Source organism: Peromyscus eremicus, chromosome 1 (assembly GCF_949786415.1).
Source record: "Peromyscus eremicus chromosome 1, PerEre_H2_v1, whole genome shotgun sequence".
Classification (NCBI taxonomy): domain Eukaryota; kingdom Metazoa; phylum Chordata; class Mammalia; order Rodentia; family Cricetidae; genus Peromyscus; species Peromyscus eremicus.
The window spans coordinates 24,278,513-24,302,101 of NC_081416.1; the positions used below are offsets into that span (position 1 = coordinate 24,278,513).

Sequence of the window (23,589 nt, forward strand, 5' to 3'; positions counted from 1 at the left end):
TAAATAACCCTCACCCCCACAGCACCCTGACCTACCCCTACCCCGTATAAATAACCATCACCCCACAGCACCCTGACCTACCCCTACCCCATATAAATAACCCTCACCCCCACAGCACCCCGTCCTACTTTCTCCAGGGTGCTTATGCACTCTGGGGTGCTCTATTATGCATTGACTCCTGTTTGGCATTCATGGCCCCCACCCCATGAAAAGGCGAGCTCCCTGAGAACAGAGCCAGGGCTCTTGGCTTTACCACTGGATTCCTGGCATAAAAAACATTGCACAGCCACAGCAGGTGTTTCCAAGGCCTCTGATGGATAGATAGAGTAATAAAGCAACCACGTGACCTCCCTCTCCAGCATCAGGGTCCATCCTCCCTTCTTTGAGTCTACAGTGCTGCTTCTACTATTTTTTTTTTTTTTAATATACTGGGGATTGACCCCAGGGCCACACACTTGCTAGACAAGCATACTACCATTGAGCCATGTCTCCTGCCCATTTTTAATACATGGGGGGAAAAAAGGCCACATCTAATTGTTCCCTGGAAATTCCTTAAGCGGTCTTGACACGAATGAATAAATGGTCTCAAGACCTTATGTGCCCAAGGTGGGGACTTAGGGTGGCCATGACCTTTTACTGAGAAACCTGAGCCCTGAATCAGCTCCAAGCTTTGTTTCAGCAAACCACAAGGTACAGCTTTATATGTAGGAACAGTTATAAATAAAAATTTATTAACTCAATCATATTACAAACACACTAAAAAAGTTCATAAAAAGGAACCCATAGAAAGTTTTAAGGAAAAATATTTTTATACTGAGTGATCATTCCTCAATTTGCTGGCCCTGTAGATGTGTGCTGCTGGAAGCTGGATTTTCTTAAAGCAGGGCGCACCAGTGGCTTCCCCTTTATACGCACACAGAGGTTCACCTGCCTCCCCTAGTTAGCTGGAGATAACAGACAAGTCATTTCGCCTGACAGATGTGTCTGTAAAAATGGCTCCCTTCTCTCGGAAAAAGCAGCAGCAAAAAATCTTCCTCCAGTCGTTCCTGAACAGTGACATGTTGTACAGAATGGGGTTTAGGGCGGAGTTGGCAAACGTGAAGGCCACCACCCAGAAGAAGAGGGATGGCCAGATGACGAGGTCCTGCCTGAAGTTCTGGATCAAGAGGAGGAGGATGGTGATGATGATGGGACTCCACATGATGAAGAAGGAGACCATGAGCAGAAAGAGGGTGCGGAAGAGCCGGTAGTCCTGCTGGGACACTCGGATCTGGTGGCTCTCGGAGTACGCCAGGCTCAACGTGAGCCTCTTCCTTGATGCCTTCGTGATCTGCAGGAAACACAAAACACTGGAGCTACAGGTCACTGTGGGCGTCAGGGGTCCCCTGCTGGTTGGGTTTTGTTTTGTGGTACTGGGGACTGAGGCCCGGGTGGATTGGGGTGGGACTAGAGATGGTGGGTTGCAGTCGACTAGTGGGGCACTTCTAACCAGAAATGTGAAGGACATTGTGTCTACTGGCCTGATGTGCCAGTCTGTTACCTCTGTCCTGAAGGAAGAGAGCCAGTCGGATGGGTCTTAACCATGTGAGTGGTCCTTACTAACTCCAGTTGCCGGGACTGGCCCAGGCCCAGTCTCTCTTAGCCACATTACCAGTTCTGTAGGATGGGGTGCAGGGCCTATTCTCCTACAACCTGCATCTCCAGAGAGGAAGTGATTTTAAAGTCATCAGCATCATCCACAATTTGGGCAAGTTTAACTCATCAAAATGGCTTAAAATGTTCTCCTTACAATTCTTTTAGTTCCCTAATTGAAGGATAGAGGCTTAACTATCGCATGATTACGTGATTGCTTCTCATTCTTCGGGGCATTTAGAGCCACCTGTTTGTGATAGAGACAAGGACAGCAGGTGCCCAGTGAACTGACTGGAACCCTCTCGACGTGCCTGACAACCAGAACACCAGGATGCGAACAATCAGGCTGGCGGCGCTTTCCTGTCCCCCCCCCGCCCCCCGCCCCCCGCCCCAGGCCACGTGCTAGGCATTTATTTCATCAGCTGTCACTTTTAATCCTCACATATCCTCTGTGTGTTCACACCACTGTTGTTCTTGCAAATTGATTCTCAGGAAATGTAAGTTGCTGGCTGAAAGTCATTTTTCAGCTACTACATAGTAACAGCCCCCACCTGTGAAAATGGAGCTGCCTAGGGGTTCCCGTCCTACTCAGGACCTGCCTACTCCACTGTGCAGGTGGGGGTGGGTCAGCAGACAATTCCAGCTCTGTGGGGCCCTGGGCAGGAGCCTGACAGTGGCTGTAATAAACAAAGCAGTTAACTCACAGCCAAACGCATAAGAGATTTATTAGTATTAGTATTAGTATTTAACATGCTACTTTTCCTCTTCACTCTACAGTCCCCACAATTTGTATAATCAGGAAGAAAATGAGGCACTGTAATAAAATATGAGTCCTTCCTTGCTCCCTATCCCACATTAGACAGCAAGGCTGGTCAGCACCTAGCCAGGGTTTCAAATGTCTCTGGCTTTGGTGAAATACATCCTGTGCTTTTATGAAGTGCTCCGTTACCTTCTGGGGATTAATTCTCACCCTCAAAACAAGCCCAGGGACAGGGAGGTCTTGGGGTTCTTCCACTTTGGGAGCCCCACACAGAGATGTCCTTGTGCTTCTTCACCCTGGCATATTGCCAACTGGGAGGGGGCCAGTGCTCATGAGAATTCGCTCCGTGACCACTAGGAACTTGGCAAAACACAAAATGACCGTGAACAAAAGTTCCTGGAAAGAAATACACCTGCCACTACCCCTTCTACAAGGCTGATTACCCAACTAAAACAGCAGTGATTGCAGAGGGATTGGAGTGCTGCAGATCCAGAGCCCAGGTAAAATTTATCATTGGCCGCTTGGAGGCCCTTTGAACAGTTATTCCACACCTACCTCTGTGTCTTGCCTAATGTCTTTGGGGCCGACAGGTGCAACCATTTATAATGTATTTACTCAACAGACCAGTTGCTTGCACCAACCAAAAGGCTAAGAATGTCACTGGACAACACCTGAGGTCTACGGCAGAGGTTTCCTTGTTCGACTGTAACTCACCCACCTGATGTTCCCACTAAATGTATTTGAAAACCATCTTGATTTATGACTTTCTTTTTTCTGTCACTATAACCAAAAAAAAGAAAAAGAAAAAAAAAACCTTCGTGAAACAGTTACCACTTTGGAACATGGAATTTGAGGTAGATTGACTCTGTGTTCCTGGGCCATGGCCACTCATATTTGGCTCCAGAATAAATGATGTCTTAGACTCTTTGAGCTGAGAGTTGTGTTTTTTTTACATGTCCAATGGGGCCTACTTTGAGACACTTGGATTCAGTGAGGGGATCCAGAGATTCACACTTCTCTTAAACTGTCAAGGTGACTTTTGCTCACTAGGGCGTAAGAAATGCTAAGCCCACACAGCTGCTTGGTTTGGAGTTTGTCTCTCTAGACCTTTAATGAAGTCCATTTTTAAAACAGGCCTTTTGTAACTCACTGGATTCACACGAGCTTCTGAAGGCCAGGAGGGAACCCTATTTCCACCGAGCACCCCTCTGCCATGCCAGACCACACCAGCTGGAGGCTGGCAGTGAAGGGGATTCCTGCTGGCAGAAGTTGGGGCCCCCGGGGTTTAGCCTCTTTTGTGGAGCTCATTGGCTAGTGTCCTGTGTCCTGGCGTCAGTAGTGTCCTGATTAGGATCATCAGACAGGATGAGAGGCCCCACCTTGTCCACCTCCAAAGAAACAAGAAAGGCTACTGGAGGAAAGCAAGGACTGGAGAGAACACCAAGATTAACATGTACAAGAAGCCCGAGGGCAAAGGACGGGAAATGCCTCCCAACTCCCATGCCATAGCAAAGCATGTTCCAGAAAAGCCTGCCGGCCATATACATATGCAACACACAGCCACAGGAGAGGTAAGTGCTATGTAAATTACCCATAAAGGGCTATAACACTAGAAACCCACTGCTGGGGTTTGGTTTTGTTTTTTGCTTTTTGTTGTTGTTGCTTGTTTGTTTTTACCATGGACGCCTTCTCCCCACAGATCATTAGGTCACTCCCATTCTCAGGAATGTCTTTCTCTTAATCATCTATCCCTATTTCTATTGTTAATTATGTGTCCCTGATGCAATTATGTTGTGTGATATTTTGTTTGTGTTCTAACAAATAAAGCTCACTTGGAGTCAGAGAAGCAGACTTCCTACCTCTTCTGTTCCTCCAACCAAAAGGGCCGAGATCCTGTCTCAGCCTGCCTTACCACTTCCTGTCCCTCTCTTTACAGTCCTCCAAACCTCTATGGTTAACTAGTGGCTAGCTCCACCCTCTGACTCCAAGCAAGCTTTATTTGTCAGAACACAAACAAAATATCACACAACACAATTATTTGTCCCAGAACACAAGAACCTGGAAACTTCAACAGATGCCTTCAGAACTCAGGACCCAAATCTAAGTCTATAACATGACCATGGGCCCCAGTGGGCAGGTAGTGAGGGCCAGGCTTCGTGTTTTGTTGAAGTAGATTTTTGTTTCTCAGCTAAACTCTACAATAGGCAGAGAGATTTCCGTCTGCAGGCCATGGAGTTACCGGTTCACTCAACAAATGTTTACCGAGCCCCTGCTATATGCTAAGCTTTCTTGAAGAGGCTGGACACAGAGTGAAAAGCAAAGGAGTCCTGCCCACACTGCACTCCCTCGCCCTGGGTATGTGGCCAGAGGGAGGGAAAACAAGAAACGCAGTTACAACAGCAGAGACATCACAGCCTGTCATCTTTATGGTTGCTGGGTAAACTTGTAAACCTGGTAAGCGGCCAGCCTTGACAGTCTGATCCAAGGCACTTAGGAATTACTGAGAAGCTATTCCCTTGGGAAAACTGTCAATAGGAAAAAATATCACTGAAAATGTATGGCATGTCTGAATCACAAGGAAAGAGGAAGCAGAGAGGGTGGAGGGCAAAAGTAGTCACTGCCCAGCACATGAAACATTCCTGAAGGGAGATCAGCTCGGGAAGAGGCAGTTGGATGCCCACTCTGTACCATTGCCCAGGTCAGGACCGGCAAAGGTTAGAGCAGGGCTTCCTGCTGGGTGCTCTATGCAATACCAGCTGGGAGAGATGCTCTGTATGCACAAGTGGGACCTGTGATCAGATTTATAATACTGCCTGGTTAATTCCTGTGCTGGGGATGTCCACAGTGTATTGGCATAAAAAGGTTGTCAAGTCCCACAGCAGAGAACTCCATGCAGCTAGCTCAGCGTTTCTTAAGTTTGTTTGCGTGACTCTTTCTATACCCATCAACCCATGGTGCTCTAGAGAGCAACCTGAGTGGTGCTGCTTTGCAATTAAAGAATGGGGTAATACGAGAAGAGCCCCTTTGAAGACCGGAAATGGAACCCATTACAGTCAGTAGAGACAGGGAGGAGGTAAGACTGACAGAGAAGGGTGGGGTGATAAATTGAATATTGATGTTCAGCGGAGTCTACAGCCGTGCTCCTGGCAGGAAAGGCCTGGGCAGGAGGGCCAGTTTAATGTGGCCCAGCTGTGCATCTTCTCAAGGAGGAGATGCCAACGCTGAGGTCCTGTCCAGCCTCTGACACACTTACCAGCTTCTGAGCCACCAGCCTGACAAACTCACAGGCACAAAGTGAGAATTAATGTCATGGTCCTCATAGGAAAAAGTGGAACAATCAGTTTTAGGGATAGTATAGAATAGAAGTTTCAAAAATCTTCTGTTTGTACTAGTATTGGGACTTTCCAGACATCTTGTCTGTTCTTTCTGTATTAATCAATCCATGCATATGGCTCCAGTGGAAACTGAGGCCCACATTAGTTCAGTGGCTTGCCCAAGGTTTCATGGTGGCAAAGACTGATCTTGAACATGTCTCATGGCTCTTTGTCCAGAGACTGCCCACTGCCCAAGCACAGAAACCCCACAGATCATCTCACTGTGCTCCAAGGCTTTGGGTCTCACTCATATGTAAGTATAAAGTGAGCACCTACAGCCAGCTCTGGGCATGCAGACACAACAGTGAATAAAACAGCCTCTGCTCTCGTGGAGCATGCATCACCTCAGCAGTGGGAGTGACGGACTACAGCATGCAACGTGTTTGGAGGAGAAACCTGTTAGTGAGGGATTGCTGAGTGACAGGGAATGCTTCTCGGGAAGAATTCTGAGCGAGTGAGACGTGGTCCACACAGCAATCCAGAGAAGAGAGATCCTGGAAAGGAAATGACAGGGAGGTACCATGCCCTGAGGCAGCTGTGTGTGGGGGTGTGCAAGGGACAGTCTCCAGCCCACCTGGACATGAGACAGGAGGGAATTCAGGGGCCAGGCAGAAGGCTAACTGCACAAGACTTTAGGTAGGGGCTTTGGGTCTGGTTTATATATAAGGAAGCAATGGGTCTAAAATTCAACTGTGACCTAGCACTCAGGGACACCGCAAACCACACAGACCTCCTGCTGCACAGGGAAGCTGTGCAGGGCTCTGAGATGTGCAGGGCTGTGAGTTTAGACTCAAGTGTGGGGGGAGCCTGGGGAGAGCACTGTTGTCCAGAGGACAGAAAGGAGGGCTCTCTCCCCTTCCTGGTTCTGAAGACGTTTTCTGATTTTCCCTGACGGAAGACCCAGCCTTGAGATTGAGATTGCTGTGGATGGGAAATCACACTTCCACAGGAGGGTGTGTCACACGTGGAAAGGGGGCATACCAGAGCCCTCTTGACTTCTCCACGTCTCACGAGTGGTCACCAACAAGGGGAGCTTAGGTGCTGCTGCCCCCCACTCCCCAGCCAGTCTGCTCCAGCCATGATTTCTTATTCTTGTTCCAAAACTTGACCCACTGTTTAACCCCTGGGGAACCTGGGTGTTGTGTGATATTTGTTTGTTTGTGTTCTCACAAATAAAGCTTGCTTGGAGTCAGAAGGTGGAGCCAGCCACTAGCTAACCATAGAGGTTTGGAGGACTGTAGAAAGAGGGGCAGGAAGTGGTAAAGGGGGGCTGAGACAGGATCTCAGCCCCTTTTGGTCAGAGAAATGAAAGAGGTATGAAGTCACTGGTGGCTGCTCCCCTGCTTCTCTGATCTTTTGGGTTTTTCTCTGACTCCTGGTTTTTAACGATAAGACAATTAGATTTGCACATCACCCGGGTGAGGCAATTTCCTAGTATACTCAGAAGGAAGGGTTGGAAGAACAGCCCAGCAGAGTAGCATCTGCCATGCTATTCATGGCAGGCAGTTCTCACATACTTGCATTATGCAACTTCATACTAGAAATTAAGGCTGCCAATTTGCAGATGATTGAAATGGGGCCCAGAGAATGCAAGTAGCAGGCCCAAGTAACACAGCAAAGTAAAGCAGCAAAAACTCAAAGCTAGGTGGTTTCAAAAGAACCTTCCAAGCCTCATATCTGTTCCCATGGTTCTTTGCTCTCCACTATACCCCTCACTGATCCTTGATGCTTGCGCAATAACTAACAACTTGCTTTAGCTTCGCCTGACACAGAACCACTCTTGTGCCGTGGTGTTTCTTGCTTTAGGTCACAGCATCATTGTCCAGCTGCCCCTTTGTCAAAGATCCTTCCAGGCAGATTATAACTTGCACACTCCTGAACCACACCTACTTCCTGCCAACATTCTGCACGTAGCACTCTTAACAAACCTCTGAGGTTTGGGTGTTGGGTAGGGCCATGGGGCCAGTCTGCTTGGGTTTAAATATTGAAGCTGACACCTGTAAGCCCCATGACCTTGGGTAAATTGCATAACATCTCTGGACCATCTTGTCTGAGAATCTTCTTAGGGTAAGATGAGTTGGTGCTTGCTGCATGATAAACACTACATGCATGCAGCCTAGCACAGTAGTGCATGCCTGCAATCCTACTTGGGAGACAGAGACAGAGGATTAATGCAAGTTCCAGGCAGTCTAGTCCACATAGGGAGCTACAGACCTGTTGGAACTATAGAGTAAGACCCTGCTTCAACAAAACCAAAACAACACAAACATTTAAAAATTTATTCTATTTTCTCTGTCCTTTTCTTTCTCTTCCTTCATTGTGATTTTATGATACTAATTAATTCTTTTATAACATTAAAATATGCCAAGCCATCCATTTCACCCCCTGGAATTTGCCTCACATATTAGAATAAGCCCAAGCTTGGATCCCTTCAGAGATGGAGAGTCATCTGGTGGGACAAGTCTGGCTAGAGAGTTAAACACTATCTCCCACAGAACCAGGGACTGGCAGTGTTAGGTGAGGTTCTGTTTGTAAGAAGGCTACAGATCCACAGCCATAAAGAGTTGTAAAAATGGCCAGAAGGTGATCAGGGCCTTTTCAACACACCTGTTTATCATGACCCACACAAAAGATGCTATAAAACTAAAATTCAACCAATACACACTTCCAAGAGGGCTCAAGAGCTTTGAGGTAAACCTTATAAGTGGGCGTAAATATACATGCTTGTGTTTGTTGGGTGGCACCTTCCTTGCAAGTAGGATGCCTTTAGAGGCAGGAAGCAGAGGCTGGTCCATCTTTTATATGTCTGTGTACATACACTTACTTTTCTAGAAGACTTCATTTATTTCTGGTGCCACACACACTTGAAGTGGACCTTCCCAAGGAAAAGGTCACTGACCCATGGGGACAGGAAGGACTTCTGGCCAAGTTCTATTCTCCATCCAGGAGCCACTTTATGAGAGTGTTCAATTTGTGAGCAGAATACATAAGCTGGGTGTGATTTTATATTATTATATGATACTTCCATAAAAACAAATCTTACGAAGTAGACATTGTTAGTCACTGCTGGGTTTTGTGGGAAAACAGTGGACACAACTCCAAAGTCCACAAAATGATTATATCATACCATATTATATCATCATAGGCTGTGTAACTCTTAACTAACAACAAGATAAGGTACAAGAACTGATACAGAAAGATGTTTTGATATGGTGCTGAATGAAAAAAAAAAGGAAGTTATCAAACAGCAGTATCTCATATCTGAAAGGAACAGTGAACAGTGCCAACAGCCATCTGACCATTTGAACCTACACACAAGTATACATGGTGCTGTAATGGGGCAGAGACACAGCTGGGCCACTAAGGTTGGGAAGAGAATAGATTTTCAACTTCGGCGTTACACAGTTCTGTGCCTGTTTTCAACTTAATGTTTTTATAACTCGGTAGTATTTTAATGATGAAAAGATTCACAAGAAGATAACTGATTTAGAAAGCAAAAGCCAAAATAAATATACAAATTCTCATCTCTCACTGTTACAGGGGTAGCAGAGGATCTGCACAGTGAATCAAGATTGCATTGTGAGAGCCTTCAAGGTATCCTCTGACCCGGAAGTTCTAAGATTCTACTGGAAATGCCCAGACGGAGTGAAGTTCAGAACAACACTGAAACTAACATACCTGTAAGATTTTGGAGTAACTGATCACAATCACCAGTCCTGGCACCAGGAAGTTCAAAGTCACAAAAAACACATCCCACGAGATTTCTCCTATGCGGCTGGGCCAATCCAATGTGCAAATTGGAATTTCCTGTTTACAAAAGGGAAAACAATATTAGTTAAATGCTGACTTCTTCCTTAGCCTTTAACCCAATCCTAGTTTAGGGGTGTGGTACACTGTTACACTGTGTGTTACTCAGCTGCTGTGACAGTGAGCCCCAAAATCCATTCCTCCTCTGCCCATGACATTGCCTCGTACCAGCCCCTGCCCCAGGTGCCTAGGGTTACATAATTATAATTCTCTTTCTCCAGGAAGGCGCCTGAAACTCCGAATCCTAGGCAGGTAAGAGCTGGAGGCATTCCCCAGGATTGGTCCTTCCACTTCTCTGGGCTTGCACTCAAAGAGTGTTTGAGCCTTCTCTTCCAAGCTGGGTTCTTTAAAGAAGAGAAACTTGACCTCAGGGAGGTTACATAGACTGGAAGTCACATGCACATGCCACACACAAGCATTTGAAGACAGGACTGAGGGTCCAGTGCAGTGACACTTTGCTAAAGCAAGAGGGCCTGGGTGTTGTTTAATTGAGGGTGTTCAGTTGCCTGAATGTGTCAAAGTCAGGTACACATGTAGTCCATACATGTATGTACATACTTACACATACATACATACATATATACATACATACATACATACATACACACATACATACATACATACACACACACTTACATACACACATACACATAAAATGAGGGCTGAAGAGATGACTCAGTGTTTAAAAGAACTTGCTACTCTTGCAGGGACCAGGATTCAGTTCCCAGAACCTACATGACAGCTCACAGTTATCATTAACTCCATTTCTGAGGGATTCGATGCCCTCTTCTGGTCTCCACAAACACCAGGCATGCATGTAGGGGCACAAACATGCATGGAGGAGGCAAAACTCTCCTGTGTACATAAAATAAAATTAATAAATCTTTAAAAAGCAGAGATATGAAACTCCAAAACAATAACAACAAACACCATACACACACACACACAAGCATACTGTCAGTCTGCCTCAAACAATAGGCCATCTCTCTTCAAGGAAATGTCTGGTGCCCAGACTTTGGAGCGCTATTCCTCCTGGGAACAGGACAGAGCCCTGAGGCAAACGGCTGGAATGTTCGAAAGGCATGGAGGCCTGTGATTGTGTTGTGTTGAATTCAAAAGTTTGATACTAACTACAAAGCCAAGGTGTGAGGAGTCTACTGAACAGTAAAAATCTATTATTGTGACGGTTCCTTCCATTGAGTAAATATATCAGTGGAAATGGAGTATGAATGTGAATGTATCTTCCCACACCTGAACTTCTTGTGCCTGCTTGACAATAAGAACAGAGATATTTAGAGCACAATTCACCCCAAACCCTCCCAAACATCAGAACACCTATTTAAGAGCATATACAATGTAAAAGGTCATATCGATGATTTTTGATATAGTATATGTATCTCTGCCATAGGCATCCATTCGATCATTTGATCAATAGTTATTGAATACTAAATACACTAGGAAAAAACGTAATTTTTAACATTTGCCAATGTGAATCATAATTGAGCAAGCTCAAAATGTTGTCAAATAGTTTTATACCCAGTATTAGCAGAAAACAGAAGCATTTCATATTTATTGAACATTTACCATGAACCAAGAACTGCTTTCTACATGCAGCAATGTTGTTACGCTTACAACAACCTTATTGAAACTCACATTACTAATTTTCCTATTTCATAGAAGAGGAAACTAAAGCTAGAAACATCCTTCAAGAACAACAGTCTAAAACACTAAAGGTTACTTGTTTTCACTGGTAACAAATAGCTCCAAAAAGTATTAAGTTAAAGAAACATCACCAATAACTGGGTGATGGTGGCACATGCCTTTAATCCCAGCACTTGGGAGGCAGAGGCAGGCAGATCTCAGTGAGTTCGAGGGCAGTCTGGTCTACAGAGTGAGTTCCAGGACAGCCAGGACCATTACACAGAGAAACCCTGTCTCGATAAACAACAACAACAACAACAACAACAACAAAAGAGCTACCAATAAAACTTTTCAGGGCAAAAAAATGAGGTAGAATGTTTTAACCATGCCAGATGTGGCACCATGTGCCTGTCATTTCAGCCTTTACAAGGCTGAGGCATGAAAACTGCCATCCTTGACTCCTGTGGAAGCCCACAGAGGCTATCTAAGTGAGAAATTACTCAGGGTCAGAGAATCTGAGCTTGCTTTACCCAGCAGGGCTGCATAATGAGATGATTTGGACACGGGCATGGTTACCAGGTGTTTGGAAGCGTCTACACTTGGCTGTACGGTGTGCTTTGATCTTGCAAGGGGGAGGTCTTTTGTCTCTCCCCTTGGCATGTTATAAAAAGCCCTTTTCAATAAAGCATGGGGCTGTTGGGTATTTATCCAGGCCCTCCTGAAGCTATCCTGTGTTTCTGTCTTTCTTCTTGTCAGCTAGGTTTCTCTTTCTATCTGATATTTCCTGTTCCTCTCTCCTCTACCTAAGAACCCTTCAAAAGGTAGGAGCTGGACTCCCACCGACTACACAGTGAGACCCTGTCTCAAACAACAAAATAAAACATTTTAATCATGCCCATACATTGAAAAGGGAGGTGAGGATGTTGCTTCCCTTTCCAGCCTTGTTAAATGGGTCATAAATGGGCTGGACATTCTAAACTCACTCCTCTCCTCCCACATCCCCTGCTAATGGGACAGAGCTTATTACATTGTTCCTCATTTTGATGAATGAATGGAGACTTGTGTCTCTCCTTGATCCTGAGTTCTGGCAGCTGTGTTCCTGCTGTTTCTGGAACAATCCACGTGGCCTCCAGTTTGTATTCAGTTCTCTGCCCACTATAGGACCCTCACTTAGCACACTGGAGTCCACAGGTATGGACAGGTGTGCTGAAACCTCAGTTAGGAAGAAAGGCTTCAGCCCTAAATGGAATTTGGTTTCAAATCTCTATATTTGTGAAAGAAAAAAAGGTATCTAAGGGTAGGAAACCATGACCTCAGAACTATTTCTTAAAGTTCCTAAGATTTCTCCCCAAAAGCCACCTTCTGTTCCTGGGCCAATCCCTCCTGGCTTTATGAAATTTTATAAGAAAATGCGTATGATAGAGTATTCTCCCTACATGAGGGAAAAAATGCTGGGATTACAGATCTGTACCATCACACCTGGTTTATGCAGTGCTAGGAATTGAACATGGAGCTTCATACATGCCAGGCAAGTGTTCTACCAACTAAGCTACATCTCCAGCCCCAGAATTTATCAACCTTTTTATCAATGCTTTTGGTTAGCATACAAAGGAATGGACTTCACTCTGACATTCCCATTTTGTTCTTATTCAGCTCTCCAGTGTCCTCCCCACCCCTCCTCCTCCTTTTGCTGGTCCTTTTCTTCCCCTGAAAACGACAAATATTTCCTCCACTCTATCACCCTCTATTGCTCCTCCTCCCTCTTCCTTCAGTTACCTACATTTTCTAACTGTTGCTATGTAGTTTTGTTTTTAATGAGAGAAAAAAGAGAGCTTGCTTTTAGGGAAAAGTGGTTGTCAGAGATCAGCTCATCATCAGAGTTGGGTAAACATGACCAGCAGTGAGGACACACTCAGCCCGGGAGCTTCCCAAATTCTTCTCATGAAGACACCCTTTGGCTTCTGATTTATGGCTCTCACTACAGACAGGAAGTGTGACAAGAAAGCGAAGGAGGGACTGTTCGCAGCACCTTCTGAGCTAAGAGTCAGTGGGAATGACCTAAGTGCCAGCTTCATACACTCTTCAGAAGGCTTTCTATAGCATCGGAGATGAAGTACAAGGCGATGCTCGTTTAAAACCAGCTGGGCCAGTGAGATGGTTCGGTGGGTAAAGGCATTTGCTGCCAAGCCTGACTTCCTGGGTTTGATCCCTCGGCCCCACATGGTGAAAGGAGAGAACTGACTCCTGAAATTTGTCTTCTTCCCTCCACACATGTGCTGTGGTTCATGCATGCACACACATGCACACACACACACACACACACACATACACACACACACACACACACATACACGCACAGTAAATAAATTTGAAAACATTAAAGCTTAATTATTAAAACAACAAAAAGGCATCATGCCACCATTCAGAGAACTGAGCGGATGTCGTAACTTTATTTCTATGAGAAACTCCATCTGACAAGTCACCTTGATTCTAGTCTCCTCTGACAGACTGCGATTTGCAGAGGAACTGGGCAGTGCCTGACATTGTAAGGTGGGCACATGATGTTATCATAGCCTCTGAACCTTTTCTATACATCTGAAATATTTTCTGGTTTCATAAAAAAAGTTTGGAAACCAAAACTGCCAGGCCTGCCAGCTTTGCTGAGATCTGAAAGTGGAATGGGCAACACCAACAACAGTATTTTAACGGGATCTGTTCATTCATCACCAGACAGAGTGCTTGGGCCAGTGTGAGCCACAGTCTGATGAGCAAGGCTCTGACACTGCCTTAGGAAGTCCGGGTGCTTCCAGAAGCCAAAAGGGAGCTGTTCCAGCCATCTCTGGAAGGGAATGGGGGTGGCACTCAGATGTTGGGACCAGACAGGCTGAAGATGGAGGCTAAGCACAGCAAAGAGTTAAGTATGGCTGCCATCTCCCAGTGTTCTGCCCCTTCTGGTCTCCACCTCCCCCGCCCCCATGGCTCCTCCATTTCCATAGCTTTGTATTTGTTTGTTTTTAGTTCTAGAGATTAAACCTTGGATTAAAAAAACACACACACTCGGCAAGCACTCCATCACTGAGCTACATCCTCAACCCTCCATAGTTTCTTTTGGCAAATGATCCATTCCAGTTTCCTGCTCAGTTAGTGTTCTCCCTAACCCCAGTCTCACTCCCAAAGGACACCCTGCAGAAGGTGTCACAGACCTATGCAGTTTTGACCACCACCCCCATATGACTCTACCTCCTGCATTACCACACTGGAACATGAAGCAGCTGTTCTCTGGGTTTCCAGAACCTTCATGCCTCCTGCTTCCCACCAGCTACACGGAAACTCTGAGGTCCTAGTAGCTATCCAAGTGTTCCCTCTCATTCTCACTAGCCTCCCTCTCCCTGAGGTCCACCTCGTTCTCACCAGGCCACCCTAGGCATCCTATAGGGCGTCTCTGACTCTCCCCGCTATCCCTGCCCATGCATCCAGCCCCTCCTCTGCTCGCTGCTACCCACAAGAGCCCTTTTCACATCCTTCTGACCCTGTGCAGTAGTCACCTCACCTCCTGTAGGGACCCCACCACAGCATGCTGCAATGGGCAAGAACCAAGCCCATCTTCTTTGAGGCACATGATGCGTGGCACACATTAGGGACTCAGTACCAAACTGCAGAATGAAGGAACTCCTGAGACTCTCTGGGGATGGGCATACTGTCCGCAGGCTCTGCTCAAGTGCTGATCCTTCTCCACTTTGGGGCTTTATTTAAATGCTGGTTCTCACCGCATCACTCCAGGGAACCCCTAGGTAAACCATCTTCCCTGTGCCAGCACTTCAACCAAAGTAGAAGATCGCAAGACTGTTTTAAGGAATAAGGACTCCCCACTGGATATCTGCGCTTTTATCAACTTTATTTATCTATTTAGTTATTCATTTATTTATTTGAGACATGGTCTTATGTAGTTCAGGCTGGCCTCTAACTTACTATATAGCCAAGGATGTCCTTGAACTTCTGAACCTCTCACATCTACCTTCCTAGTGCAGAATTCCAGGTGTGGATCACAGTGCCTGGTTTAGGTGGTGCTGGGGATGAAACCAGGGCCAGGTACATGCTAAGTAGACATTACACCAACAGAGCTACACACACACACACACACACACACACACACACACCTCAACTCTTTTCTTGAGACAGAATCTCACTAAATTTCCCAGGCTGGCCATGATTTTATGATCTCCCTGCCTGAGCTCCAGAGTTCTAGGACGGCAGGAATGTGCCAACACAGACTTCCAAAAGATATTCTCTAATATTTGCTGACAAAGGCAAGCTAACTATGGTCTCCTCAGACAATCCACATTCAACAGAAAGACAGGATAGCTTACTGACCTTGCATTATAACAGGGAAGGGTGGCATGACGGGTCCACAGGGCTTTAAGATTCATGAGTTCAGAGGCTACGACACCCAGAAGAGCCAGAGCCAGGCTATGTTCTGGAACTATTTTTGCCTGACTTTGGTTATTTCTTCTTTCAGAAAATAATAATGGGAACCCTACTTGTGGGGTTACAAGACCACAGACCACACCAGACTACAGTCTCGGGCAGTATCTGGGCCCATGTGCACTTAGTAAAAACACCTCCTGATGTGTGTTTATGTGGCTTGTGGTGGGGTGGGTGGGGAAGGGTGCTCAGCAAATGTTTGTGGAATGAATGGACAGCATATTCTAGCCAAAGTGGACAGTCTTCCCTACCCATGAGTGTGGGTCACCACCGGGCCAGGGCCAAGCCAGGGCCACAGCACACACAGGCAGGCATCCCATTGGAGCAGACGGAGTGGACCTGGCTGAGAAGTTAGCGTTGCTAAGAAGTGTCCACCCTCTTGAAATGGCAGCTGGTTAGAGCAGTTGGAAGAATCGTGCTGTTTGAAGGATGTTTAAAGGTTGATGCCCCAAGATAAGGAAACTAATAACAGCTAGTAATTCTTGAGCACTTAACTGTATACACACCAGGTGTTGGCCCATTTATCAGACACGAGTCCCCATGGCAGTCTCACGCTGTTGATACCTGAGACCCACACTTCAAACAAGGAGAGCACTGCGGGTGGAGGTGAGAAGGCTTGCCTTCTTCTGGAGCAGGAACTGCTCCAGAACGTGAGTGAGGCTCAGGATCCAAAGCTCACACTCAGATACCATACAGGTTAGAATTGCTGGCGTGCCTATCAGCTCCCCTGGATGGCAAGGTACCCCAGCCTACACGGATGAAGGTTTTGAGGGGTCTCATGGCAGCAGACGCTCTAAGGCGAGTGGGGAGGGAGCTGTCTGTGCTCTCAGTCGGTGGGAAGGAAATAATTCTTCATCCAAACCCTCCATTTGTAGCATCCCACTGGGAAAGGCAAACAAGACCCACGAGCCGGAAGCTGTCCGTCTGAGGACTGGAAAAACAGACATCTGTTATTTGTATTTGTTTAGAGACTGGGCCTCACTCTGTAGCCTGGACAACCTCACACTTACGGCAATCCTCCTGCCCCAGCGCCTTGAGTGCTGTGATTACAGAGGTGAGTTGCCACCCCTGGCTCTGCTAATTTTAAACGTGAAACTTGCCTCGGCCTAGACCAGATCCTTCTCTGCCACTTTCACTCTTAGGCGGCTACACCTCCTCACTCTCCTGGCGCTCACCCTGCCCACTCCTATTCATTTCTTCAACTGCTAAGTTTATAAAATGGAATGTTTCCCACAAAGCAAGGCTACAGTCTTTGAGGAACTGGGGTGTTTCTCTGTGTTAGGATCCCTTGGCATGAATACAGAAAATATGAAATGCATGAGTCCTCTTATTCTTAAGGGGACATGTTCTAGAACCCCCTACAAGATAATGGGAACCATAAGTACACTGACCCCTACGTGCACTGTTTTTCTATAAACACACCCTTAGGCTAAATTTTAAGTTATGAATATGGCACAGTAAGGGATTAGCCAGAAATGAAAAAATTATAATCATAGACTGAAATAAAAGTTATTTAAAACTTAGGATTATTTTTTCTGGAATTTCCACTTAATATTTTCTGACCTCACTTGTCCATGGGTAACTGAAGCCACAGTAGCTGAAACAGAGGGAAGTTAAGCCTCAGAGAAGAGGGGACAGCTGCATTCTACAGGAGAGGGATAGCTAGCTGGGCATAATGACTCATGCCTTGCATCCCAGCACTAGGGAGGCAGAGGCAGGAGGATCTCTGTGCGTTCAAGACCAGCCTGGTCTACATAGGGAGTTCCAGGGCAGCTAGAAATACATAACAGAGACACTGTCTCAAAAAGCCAAGAAAGAGAGAGAGAGGAAGAGAGAGAGGGAGTGGAAGAGGGAGGAGGAGAGGGAGAGGGGGGAGAGGGAGAGAGAACGGAAGGGGAGATGACAAGAAAGACAGGGTGCCAGAACACCAGGACACAGTCTCAATTTTTTTTTCATTATAAGTTTCCCCATCCCAGCCCTACTACTTTCAATATCCAAGGCCCCCGTCACCTGGCCCCTAAAACAGCATCGGCCCATTCTGCCTTAGTGGCTTTGCCCAAATGCTCCTGCAAAGACCCTTGAAGTCCAGCAGGTGATTTTTCATTAAAACAAGAGGTATCTAACCATGATCTCCACAGAAGCACCTGCAGTAACCTTCTGGAAGTCCCGTAGCGGGCTCCCGTCACACACTCCCTCCCAGGGGGATGAATACACAATGAACAGCACAAGCAAGGGCCCTTTGCTCAAGCCCTGGGTACTGCATTAGTACAATTTCATCCTGAGAGGATGCCTGGGAGGAAAGAAGACCTCCTCCTCCTCCTCTTCCTCCTCCTCCTCCTCCTCCTCTTCCTCCTCCTCCTCCCCCATGTTATTTGCCAGCTAAATAGGATTGTACCTGAATGAATTTTAAAAGTGACAGTACATCTTGGAATTTAAGATATCCTATTCGGTCTTAATTCTTGGAACCGAAATCTTTGTGTTAAGAACAAGAAATCCTTTAAGTTCTATGAAAAAAAAATACAGCACTATTGTTGTAACTCAGTGAAAGAACAGCTTAAACAGATAAGGGACGGCAGAGCCTTGCTCTTACTGGGGCGTCCAACATTTTGAGACTGTGGCACGGCCCTTGTCATCTCTGTCAGGCCATCTTCACAGCTATCCACATAGTATCCATAGGCAGCCAGTTGGATACAGGTTGGACATGCCTGTGGCCTAGCTGATTCCTCTGGTGTGGAGTTAGGCCTGAGCGTTCACTTAACCTAGAAGTATCTATTTGGCCTGCCCTGATGCTCAGGCGTATCCCGGCTAAGGACAAGCCTGGAGTGAGATAGACACCTTGGTCTCTTCCAGGCCAACAGTACCCATCAACTCAGCTAACCCTGAATTCCCTGTACCCACCCAGGAAGACATAGCCACAAGCTTATATGTTCTTTCATGAAGTGCCACAAGGCTGATGGATTCCTGCTCATTGGCCATTCAAAGTTATTATCAATCCAGCATCTCCCTCCACAGTATTCCACACAAGAAACAAACTACCAAGAACAGGTTTGTGGTTTGATTTTTTTTTAAGGTACCATTTACCCAGGATGTCGCCTTCATCCATCCTCCCTCTCTATAAAAATAAGTTCTCTGCTGTGTTCAGGGTTCAGGCGGTCACACAAACAGTGTTTCTTGTCACAGTATGTTGAACTCCAGAGCAGGAACCCCTCCCCCAGGTGACATCCCACCACTGTAGGACGGCTTTTCTTTGGTACTGTACTTCCAAGTAATAGCCCAGCTCGAAGGGAGATGCTGGGTGCCCTAGCTTCTGTAAAATACGTGTGATAATAACAGTAGCATAACATCTGGAGAGAAAGTAGCAACTCCATGAGGAGCCATCTTGCACCCTGCTATCCCATCTGGATGTAAGCTCCCATTGCTTAATTAGCCTTATAATAGTCACTTCATTTTGCAAAAATCTGGGAGTCCCTTTAACAGCATTTGGAAGGATTTACTTACCCACTTGGCACTGTGGGGAAACTGACGAAATTACACTTCGGAGCATTGGGCAGTAGGCCTGCCCAAAAGGATTCAATTCCACAAACGACCTATTACTGTTACTAATCACCATCATCCTAGCTCACCGCTTCGGTCAGATCCTCCCCTCTCCACCCCAGCCAGCCCCGGACACCGGTTGCGCTGCAGGCAGCCAGCGCTCAGCGCTCACCTGGTCCCCTCCCGGAAGGCGCTGCGGGACCACGCGGAACAAGATGCAGAGGGGCAGCGCAGCGAGCGCTGAGTAACCCCAGATGAAAGCCAGCAGCGCAGCCTGCGCCCGCCGACCCGGGCCGCTCAATCCGCGCTGAAGGCGCACGATGCACACCATGCGCTCCAGGCTGACCGCTGCCAGCGTCAGGATCGTGACGCTGCCGCTCATGGTCATCACGTAGAAGAGCAGGTGGCAGACGATGGGGCCCAGCAGCCAGGCCTCGGTCCAGCGTACAACGAGCACTAGAGGGATGGCGCTAGTGAAGAGCAAGTCCGCGCAGAAGAGGTTGAGCACCAGGCTGACTGTCGCCCCGCGGCGCCGACAGCGCGCCACGAGCACCAGGGCACATGCGTTGCCCAGTAGTGACACCACGAAGATGAGTCCCAGGACGGTGGTCTCCACGACGCTCAGCACTAGCCGGTGGTCGCCCTTGACATCGGAGAAGAAAGGGAAATGGGTGCGATTGACTTGGTCCAGGGTGCGCGAGGGGCCAGTGCCCGTCGTCTGCGCAGACTCAGGGGACATGCCGGGCGCCCGGCCGCCCGCCGCCGCAGTCTGCGAGAGCGCTCATCTGCGAGGTAACTGAGTGCCAAGGCGGGGGAAGAGGGAGGGAGGAGGTTGCGACACCTCCCCTCTGGCCCCCTCCCGCCTGAGTTGCCCAGGCACTGGGCGTAGGAGCTGCGTCCAGGGCGCACCGGAACGAGGAAGTGCCTGGCAACACCGGCTTGAACACTGTGGGCGGGGGATGTGGCCACCAAGGCCTCAGACCCTTGGGCAGTCTGAGAGCTCTTAAGCCTCCCTCCCCCGGTACAGCCTTCTACACCTTTCATGGACACTGATTATTGGAAGCTCCTTTATCCATCCACCTATTTAGCTACCCTTGATTGAAGAGTGTCAGAGTTGAACTTTGGAAATGGTGTTGGACCTGTGTGGTTCAAACCGCTCTAAAGCAACTTGTAATGGGCCGAGATTTATTTGATTTCAGAGTGAGTTAATCTCTGTATATCGGTTTGTTTGTTTTCATTGATAAAATAGGAATTACTTGGCCTGAGAGTTTGGATCCTTAGTAGAGCCTAAACCTAGCACTTATGAGACCCTCTATTTGATACCCAGCATGGAATTGCAGGGAGGAGGGAGGGGGAGGGGGAGGGGAAGGGGGGAGGGAAGGGAAAGAGGTCCGGTGCACAATCAAGCTGTAAATGTGCCTCAGGCACAGGGCAGTCTGACTCTGTTAGAGGAGAAAACAGCCTCAGCAAGAAGGACTTATCCAAGGTGGCCTTTGGTGACTCATATAAGATCTCAGTCCCTCAGCTTCCTCCTTGCCACCATACCACCTACAACGCTTTCTAGTTTCCTTCTCTAGAAAATGAGGTAATTGGAGAATTAAAAGTGCGTTTGGGGCTTGAGGTCTAGACACCACTTCTCCTCTAAGTACTCCAGTCACCTATGACCTCATGCCCTCTCCCTTTACCACACTCCCAGGCCTCTCCCTCTGCCCATTGTGCCTGGTGGTTGTCTCTGTGTGATTATGAAGAACAGCATGTGCCTGTTTGACGTGGTGTCTGGAAATGCATGCATTTGTGCCTCTGCTTATCACCCATGTGCGAGTACACAGTGTGACTTCTAACGTGAGGTGCAGATCCCATGTCAGTGGGAAAGGCTCAGCTCGGGCTTTGACTAGCTTCGAGCTGGAAAGTAGAACCAGGTGGGTTTGGGACATGGTTGAAAAAAGGCAAAAAGATTGAACTAAAGGAGCCTCAGAGATGGGATTTTGGAAACTGTCTGATTGGGGTCAAGAGATACTAGTTCTGTGCAGAGGAGGGGAGAAAGAGAGGGAGGGAGGGAGAGAAAGAGCAGAGTGGACAACTGTAAGAGACACTTTCATGTTCTATATCATAAAGACACACATGCACTCTGTATTGTAAAAAGGAATTATTAGTTAATTGTCTATTCTGGATTAACTACCCCAGCCCAGCCCAGATGCCCCTGGAGGAGTTCAAGGTTGATACTAGCAGACACTAGACTCAGCATTTCACCAAGTGCCTGAGCCCAAACAGTCCCAGAATGAGGAAGGAGTTCAAGACATAACCAGAAAAGCACAGACATCACAGTTCCCAGGATTGTGGCTGACTACCTGACCAGAGGGGCAAAACTGGGCTTTGTCACACACACACACACACACACACACACACACACACACACGCACGCACGCACACGCGCGCGCGCACACACACACCACCGATATAACCTGCTGACCGGAGGTAGAATTATCCAACACATCTCTAGGATGTTCCTCTGCTGTCTTCTCAGATTGCCAGCTTTAGAGGATGCTAATCCTATCCCTCCTCTCTGGAATCTGCAAGTCTAACTAACCAACTAGGGCAGCAGGGCTGGCCTAGAAGGACTTCACTATCAATGCCCTGTGGGGTTTCGCCAGTGGCAAAACGGTGTGGCCAGAGACTCCTAAACCTTCTCCATTCGTATCACCTTTCTGTGCCCCTAGACTAAAGACCCACTTGATCCAAGACTGCATGTCCTACTACAGTGACAACTTCCTGGAATGGGTGTACCTTTGGAGCCCAGACCAGCTTTTCAAAAATCAGGCATCAGGTTGGGCGCCACCTGCCTCCTTTCTCCTACATAATGATTTCTGTGCACCATCTGCTCTTTATCACAGTAACCCCTGAACACCCTGCTTCCTAAAGATGTGTAAGCCTAAGGTTAGTAACCTAGAGCTTCCCTGGGGCTAGTGATGTGTGCAGAATATAACATAACTACTTCCCTCAGATGCCTGAGCACCAGCGGTCACTGGTTAAGAACATGGGCTTCGAAACTAGTCTGCTGGGACCACGATCCTGACCATACAGTTCACAGAGTGATTTTTGGACTTCTTCGTCCTTCAGTGTTCCCACATATGAAAAGGGGGTGATGACAGCCGTTTGGGAAGATCAAATGAAGTTTCTGTGTATGATGTATTTTGCAAAATAGTCACACAGGGGATATTAGGTTCAGCTCTTTGCTCAACACAGTATATGGATTTATGAACCGATGAGCCCACTCACTTTGCTAACAGTCTCGATTTCTGAAATCATTATCTGAAACCCTTCCACTCCCGAGTTACTCAGGCTTGGAAGATAAATTGCCCTGGTTCGCAGCCTACTGTGGTGATTTGAATGAGAATGGCTTCCATAGGCTCATATATTTGAATGTGTGGGTCCCAGATGGTGGAACTATTTGGGAAGGATTAGGAGGTGTGACCTTGGAGGAGGTGTGTCACTGAGGGTGGGCTTTAAGATTTCAAAAGTACAGGACGTTTTCCAGCGTCTCTTTCTCTGCCTTGTAATTGTGTCTCAACACGTGAGCTCTCAGCTACTGCTCCAGTGCCATGCCTGCCTGCCTGCTGCCGTGCTCCCCACCATGATGGTTATGGACTAACCCTCTGAAACTGTAAGCAAGACCCCCAACAAAATCTTTCTTTTGGAAGTCGCCTTGGTCATGGTTTCTCTTCACAGCAGTAGAAGAGGAAGATACTTACCTATAAAAATCACCTTACCTTTATGCTTATTAACACATTTGAGTTTCCTGCACATTGGGGCACTGTGCTTGGAATCATAGCAGTATGACTCCCAGAATCCTTACTTCATCACACCAGAGTGGTGCTGCCTAACTGGGTGTTTTAGTCCATGTTCAGTTGCTGTAATGAAGTACTGAGACTGGGTACTTGAGCTCGTTTTTCAGGACTGGAAGACCAAGGCCAGGCCGTCCCATCTGTCCAGCCTCTGGTGAGGTCCTCGTGGTGGATGGCAATGGCAGGATTGATTTCAGAAGATGTCACATGGCAAGGCCAGAAGCTAGAGCCGTTCTGTAGTGGGGCTTGAACTTTTACAACTCACTCTCACAGGAATAAACTGGGGGTCCCACAGCAACTTCCCAGGGCAGTATCCCCAATGGCCAATCACTTTCCGTTCTTAAAGGTTCCAAAGGCTCAGTATTACCACACTAGGACCAAGGCCCCAACACATGAAACTTCGGAGAACAGACTGAAACTATATCACAACAATAGCACCAGGGCTGGAGAGATGGCTCAGCAGCTCAGAGCACTGACTTCTTTTCCAGAGGACCTGGGTTCAATTCCCAGCACCCAT

General features: G+C 47.3%; 1 protein-coding gene across 1 annotated transcript; it reads right to left on the minus strand.

The window, feature by feature from the left end:
• Positions 1-788: 788 nt before the first annotated feature.
• Ffar4 (free fatty acid receptor 4) lies at positions 789-20,111 on the minus strand. Its single transcript, XM_059247026.1, has 3 exons — positions 19,403-20,111; positions 9,445-9,573; positions 789-1,330 (listed from the first exon to the last, which is right to left on the minus strand). Exons 1-3 carry the CDS (start codon positions 19,967-19,969, stop codon positions 941-943), a joined length of 1,086 nt encoding a protein of 361 aa, XP_059103009.1. The 5' UTR covers positions 19,970-20,111; the 3' UTR covers positions 789-940.
• Between the last annotated feature and the right edge of the window lie 3,478 nt (positions 20,112-23,589).

What these genes read in the sequence shown, in the direction of transcription:
- Ffar4 (XM_059247026.1), bottom strand. Translation starts at nt 19,969, where the DNA reads ATGTCCCCTGAGTCTGCGCAGACGACGGGCACTGGCCCCTCGCGCACC. An exon ending in GCCTTCCGGGAGGGGACCAG is followed by an intron (nt 9,574 to 19,402) that starts GTGAGCGCTGAG and finishes TTTTGTAAACAG; the next exon opens with GAAATTCCAATTTGCACATT. An exon ending in GTTACTCCAAAATCTTACAG is followed by an intron (nt 1,331 to 9,444) that starts GTATGTTAGTTT and finishes TGTTTCCTGCAG; the next exon opens with ATCACGAAGGCATCAAGGAA.